This window comes from Aedes aegypti, chromosome 1 (assembly GCF_002204515.2).
Source record: "Aedes aegypti strain LVP_AGWG chromosome 1, AaegL5.0 Primary Assembly, whole genome shotgun sequence".
Taxonomy (NCBI): Eukaryota; Metazoa; Arthropoda; class Insecta; order Diptera; family Culicidae; genus Aedes; species Aedes aegypti.
Window position 1 is genome coordinate 26,155,000 of NC_035107.1, and position 6,931 is coordinate 26,161,930.

At 44.2% G+C, this 6,931-nt stretch overlaps 1 protein-coding gene across 1 annotated transcript; it reads left to right on the top strand.

The window, feature by feature from the left end:
• The first annotated feature begins 857 nt into the window (after window positions 1-857).
• Window positions 858-1,802, top strand: LOC5564916 (protein C19orf12 homolog). Its single transcript, XM_001649211.2, has 2 exons — window positions 858-1,106; window positions 1,176-1,802. Exon 2 carries the CDS (start codon window positions 1,213-1,215, stop codon window positions 1,633-1,635), a length of 423 nt encoding a protein of 140 aa, XP_001649261.1. The 5' UTR covers window positions 858-1,106; window positions 1,176-1,212; the 3' UTR covers window positions 1,636-1,802.
• The last annotated feature ends 5,129 nt before the right edge of the window (window positions 1,803-6,931 follow it).

Sequence of the window (6,931 nt, forward strand, 5' to 3'; positions counted from 1 at the left end):
AATAATTGAGCAGCACATTTTTCCGTTCGGAAAAGTGACAGCTCCCTTTGATTTGTACGGCAGGCGTTACCGACGTTATGAAATCAGCTCTACTTCTCAGCAGCGTACAGCTAAAGTAATTTCGGTAGCGGAATCATTCCTTGACCGTTTCTTGTCCTATCCTTTTGCACAGTACTTATGCGTAGTATGCACCTGAAACGTAAAGCGCTCAAGTAAAATTTCTCTTTTTTACCAAAGTAATTTTGACAGCTGGTCCACTATGAGCGAAATGTCACTTTTACTTGCGGAATAATTGAGCAGCACATTTTTCCGTTCGGAAAAGTGACAGCTCCCTTTGATTTGTACGGCAGGCGTTACCGACGTTATGAAATCAGCTCTACTTCTCAGCAGCGTACAGCTAAAGTAATTTCGGTAGCGGAATCATTCCTTGACCGTTTCTTGTCCTATCCTTTTGCACAGTACTTATGCGTAGTATGCACCTGAAACGTAAAGCGCTCAAGTAAAATTTCTCTTTTTTACCAAAGTAATTTTGACAGCTGGTCCACTATGAGCGAAATGTCACTTTTACTTGCGGAATAATTGAGCAGCACATTTTTCCGTTCGGAAAAGTGACAGCTCCCTTTGATTTGTACGGCAGGCGTTACCGACGTTATGAAATCAGCTCTACTTCTCAGCAGCGTACAGCTAAAGTAATTTCGGTAGCGGAATCATTCCTTGACCGTTTCTTGTCCTATCCTTTTGCACAGTACTTATGATCAGCGTACCGGCCATTATGATCAGCGTACCGGCCATATGCAGTAACCCCACTGGGCCCCACAACGAAAAAAAACAATCGATACTTTTGACATTCCTTTTCAGTTGCCAATTTCGTAACATTTTTACGCTGCGGACTTCGGCCAGTGTTTCTGTTTTGGAACAGATTTCCAAAAACAAAATTATTCCGCGTATTTCCTTATCCAGACCGCCTTATCTTTACTGATAACGAACAAAATCGAATCCATTGTGCGATTTCGTATTAGAGGTGAATTGCGCTTGCAATTGGTGGTTATGAGTTTGCACGAGTCTTAACCCCGCACTCGTCGAATCGCTAATCGTCGTTCTAGAAGGTATGTTAATCTGATGCAACTCATCATAGAATCTGATCATTACTCATCAGGCATTTCTTTGTGCTTTAGTCGCTGCTCGAAAATAACAGAACACTAATATACCAAGATGCCAATCAATACTCGCGAGCTGATGGAAGCGGTCGGAACCCTCACGGATAAGGAAGGCATGCGGGTAACGCTCAAGAGCAGCATGAAGGGCGCGGCGGTTTGCGGTGCTAGTTGCTTCGTCGGGGGTTTGGTGGCCGGTCCGGTTGGGTTGGCCGTGGGTGGAACCATCGGGGCCATCAGCGCCGGGTACATGAGCCGCGGCAAGTTCCGCCCGGTGAGCCACATCATCCTGCACGAGATGTCCGAGCGGGAGCGGGAGAAATTGAAAGACCACCTCGTGGCCGCTTTGGCCGAGTTCCATCCGACGGACGTGGCCATGCTGTTGCCCCTGCTGATGGGGAATGCGGCCGCCCAGAGGGCAGTGCTCAGCACGGTCGCGTCCTTCATTACCAACGAAATGCGGATGCAGATTATCGATTGACGGCGAATAAAACGGTGCTTCTCTAAAGGTGCGAAGGTAAAAACACTACTTTTTTGTGATAGAATAATAACTAATCAATGTTATAAACCAAATTACGACTTGTGGATGATTGCGTTGAGCGGACTTTTGTAACGAATAAAACGGTGTCTGAGGATTGTTTTTAAGAAGCGCTTTATTTGTTCGTAATTCTTGATGTCTAAATCTGTTATAAATCCGCCATTTATCTCCACAAGTTTGCCATTAGAGTGCTTTGCAAATGCCCAAGCCGTTGATTCCTGTTCGCGACATCGGAAAGATCTTTTTTATCTCAGCTTTTGCGTTTTGATCCGAGATTGTGACTACTCAGTTGAGGATGGATGGAACTGGTGAGCTCGTTTCATGCTTGTGATAAGGGATGGTATTTTACCCTAGCAAAGCTCGCGGTAAACTCTCAGTAGCAAGGGACCCTTCGAGCTGGGTCTCAAGGTCGGCTTACTACCGGGCAATCGGAGGGGCTTCACGACCAACGTGCAGATACTGTCACCTTACTTGGGTTATGGGATTTTAAAAAGGTGCAATTTGAGGCAACTAATGTCATTTATTGAAATTCTATTGTAAATGGGGTGTGGGTTGAACTTATTGAAAATTTATTGCAATTGTGGGTGTAGAGTGGGTGTAGAAGGTTTTGGGACACGTACCGGTACTGTTGGTGATGCTGATGTCTCGATGCCGATGGACGAGCGCTCGCCGACGATGTCTATGCGGGCCGGCTGACTGGACCTCCGGCGGATTTCCTAGCAGGGTGATGGTGGTGGTGGTGGTCGGAAAATTGACTGGTGGATCGGTGAGTAGATCGACTTGATGAAATGGTGCGATCTACTGGTCTCTCTGGCGTCTTCTCTCTTTGACAAGCATCGACAGAGCCCAGGACAAGGCCGGATTGACTCTGCCGAGAGAGGTCCTCCTTTACGGTTAGAGCACCTTTGGGCCCGAGGAATCGCTCCTTGGTGATTATGGCCTCGCAAGACCAGAGCGGTGGTAATCTTTTACGGTTAGGCGTAGTGGCCAACTAAGGACCACTATGCCGAATCGTGTGCTTCCCCAACTTTCGTTGGAATACAAAATGGCGAAGTACCTTAAGGTACCACAAAAGGTCCTGTGAGGGCAACGGGGATGGGTTTTAGAAAATTGCTTTACTAGTCATATTCTAGTCTAGCGTAAGTAGTGTTAGGGAGAAAGTTATACAGGCATTGAGGAGTGCAGTCCTACCTGATTGAACACTTAATATCACCCGTTTCACTTCACCACTCACTTGACTTACAACGTAAGGACACTTTTAATTTTCAATTTTACGATCCGAAGCACACGAACGCCAGAACTTAAGTGAGAGATGGCGAATTAATTTTGCGCCTCAATCCTTACAATCTCTCCTATTATGAGACGTGCATTGTTACCACCCCTTTTGTATGATATTCTACGCCCGCCGAATATGTATGTTGTTGTACCCACTCAGTTATGCAATATGTCTCCCACTTGTACCCACTCTACTTTGTAATGCTTTAACAATTTTTGAATTTGAAATGACTAACCCTACTAATCAACATACAATTTTTATCAATTTACATTTAAATAACCCTACTAACCCAACACCTACTAACCAAAGAAATGTAACAGTATCAAAACATATAAAGCACACATTAAAATTCTAAAAATCCTGTAACACTCGGTTACACTATCCCCCCACCTCGGAAAAATAAATGTTTAAATACATTGAAACATTTATTTTCCTACACAAAACAAAATAGAATCAATTTCAAAAACTTCAAGACAATTACCAAAATATACGACAAAACATAGTTAATTAAAATACGACACGTAGTAGTTAAAATATCTATAAGTTTACGACGACTACATAACACGTTAAAACCTTGTGCAACTAAGAGCGAAATTTCAAATAAAATTTGCTATAATCGATCACGTGTGGTCCCTAACTGTGCCTATGTGCGTCGATAAACACCAAGATGAACATCTATGGTGAGTTCCTACTACACTCATTCCGTTACTGCCTCATCACGTTCGGGTATGAGGATCAACGAATGCCGAATACGATTTAGTCTACTACCGTGTGTGCTCGCGTGCATATCTATGAGATTAAAGGGTGAGATGCAAAGCAGAGTTGAATGCAGATAGACTACGTTGGATCTAATTTCAATGCGATAAGTGAACTTGTTTCATGATTCTATTCTTTAGGCTGATTGAACTTCTTTATTTCCAGCTTCATTCCACCAGTTGGCCACCTGGTGATGTAGGAACGATTCTGAAAACAAATTTCGTTCGATTGGATAGTTGTTTCATGCTAAAAAGGTACGTAGCTCTACACACGGTATATACAGTAGAGTAATGTTTCTTATTCTTGACCCTATAATTAGATATTCTATTCAATTCTATTTCTAGATGCATATCTTTTGTCATTGCGCACTAACAAAAGACCACAATGTTTCAATCCGGATTGATATACGACACATTTCGATAAACCTTCTCTCTTTCTCTTTTACAGACACACGACAATGTATCAGCGAAGACACAAACCGTGCTTGCTGAGAACGACAACGACTACGATGGACTATGCCATAAAACTATTACCGACGACGACGATGATACTGACGATCACGACGACGGGGACAACTAAGTGCACTTATTACACTTCAATAACTTAACACGGTGAACAAGACTCAGACGACGATTCATGACTCTTCACTTTGGTACTACGATGACCTATGGATTTGGACTAACACAAAGGATAATTGAAAAACGACGTCTAACAACTGGATTTCAATGTTCATTTGGTTCTAAGTTCTACGCTTATTGATGAACACAAGCTGGATCGTGACCCAGGACGAAATACTGCTGATGATATGGCTCAACGAAGACCTAGGATGAACGACGATGACCAACAATCAGCTAAAACTACAATTTTTCTATTCGCTACTACGTAACTAACGTCCTTCTAGTAGTTAGAATGGTGTATGCAACTCATACATAATTATTTATTTTAGGGGAGGCTTGCGCACTATTCATTACCGGGTCAAAGATCGTTGGCGGAGAATACTCCGAGACTCCGGCCTGCTTCGTCCGCTACCTCATACGAGCTACTACCCCGCTTCGCGATAATGATGCAAGGGGTATACAGAGGCCCATATTTGGCATTATAATGCTCTACAGCTGACGACTGCCGGAAGTTACGCTTGAACACCTTCTGGCCAACTCGGTAAGCTGGAGCAAATTTCTTATGCCGTAAGTTATAAACCTTTCTACTCTTTTCATCAGTTTTCTGCAGATTCTCCTTGACTTTTTCTAATAATTTTCCTCCTACTTCCTTCCGGTATTCTTCTCTAGCCTCTACCGACAGTTCACCTTCATCTCTCTCACGCCTATGTTCTTCCCCCTTTACAACCTTCTCATGTCCATAGAGGATCCTGTAAGGCGTAAATCCGGTAGAAGCGTGGACAGTCGTGTTCATCATCTCTTCGATGTCTCCGACCCTGGTATCCCAAATCCGTTGATCGGTTTGCATATAGGTCCGCAGACACGCGTTAATGGTTCTATTGGCCCGCTCCACCGGATTAGCTTGGCTGTGGTGCCTCGCATTAGGCCAGTGACGGATCCCTCTCTCTGCCAACAGATATTGGAACTCTTTCCCGGTAAAGGTCGTGGCATTATCACTAATGACCACTTCCGGTGTTCCATATCGCCGAATCCAGATGTCTTCCACGATCTTACAAACTGCCTTGGCCTCAATCCTCTTCACAGGAACCAGAATAACCCATTTAGAAAAAAGGTCCATTAGGACTAACAAATGGCAGTTTCCGTTTTTACTTCGAGGAAGGCTCTGGATGAAATCCAATGCTAGAATCTGGAATGGCCTATCCGTGAGTTTTTGCTTTCCCATTTCCGGTGCTGAAGCAGCATTACCGGGTTTGCACTGCTTACACGTAACACACGCTTGTACATGTCGTTTTGTATCTATTGCCATTTTTGGCCAATAGTACCTGGTTTTGACTCGATGCAGAGTCTTTTCAAATCCAGGATGCAGAACGTCATCGTGTTCCTGTCGAAGTACCGACTCTCTCAATCCCTCTGGTAAGCATAGCTTCCATTCGAATCGATAGTCAAGGACATCTGACGCTGCAGATACGAATTTGAACAGCTTCTTATCTTCGATCTTGAAGTCTGCGAAACTCTGCGGATCCTGCTCGACTTTTCGAAACTGCTTCGCATACCATCCATTGTCCTGGGTAATGTCCAGCACTTCTACGGATCTGGACAGCGCATCGGCAACAATATTTTCTGAGCCCTTTCGGTGTTGAACCACCATATCATACTGTTGAAGAAGAATACTCCAACGGCTCAACTTTGATGATGGCTTCCATTTCGTGTTCATAATGAACGAAAGAGCCGAAGAATCTGTGATGAGGGTGAATCTGGTTCCTTCCACGTAAGGTCGGAACCGTTCAATCGATTCTAACGCTGCCAGACCTTCTTTTTCTGCAGCTTTCCAAGCCCTCTGTGGCGTGGTGAGCTTTCGTGAGTAGTATGCAACAACGTGTTCCGCCCCTTCGATTTCTTGTGTCAGAATGCCAGCAATCGCCAAATCGCTGGCGTCGGACTGGATTTTGAACGGCAAATCAAATCGGGGGTTAGCCAGAACCGGTGCAGTTATTAGTTTTTCCTTTAGAAGGTTAAATGCTGCTTCTGCCTCAGCATTCCAGGTCACGATCTTCGGCTTACCCTTCAAGAGATCAGTCAGTGGAGTGGTCAAATCGCTGAAGCAGTCAATAAATCTGCGATAATAATTGACCATCCCCAAAAACCTCCTGAGTGATCGTACCGAAGATGGTCTCTCAAAGTTAACGATCGCTTCTACTTTCTCTGGATTGGGTCGAACTCCTTCTTTTGAGAGAATGAATCCGAGGTAGGGCAATTCTGCAACGCAAAATTTGGATTTATCCAAGTTAATCGACAAATTTGCCGCATTTAGTCGCCTTGCTACCTCTTCCAGAGTCCGCAAATGTTCTTCAAATGAGTTACTGGCAATGACAATGTCATCCAGGTATACAAAAACATTGGGTTCTAGTTCTCCGTACCCCAAAACCTGGTCCATCAACCTCGATAACGTCGCAGGGCTGTTAACCAGTCCGAAAGGTAGCCGGGTAAATTGGAAAAGTCCACGCCCAAAAACCCTGAAAGCAGTATACTTCCTGGAGTCCTTGTCCAACGGAATTTGCCAAAAAGCTTTGGACAAATCTATAGTTGACAA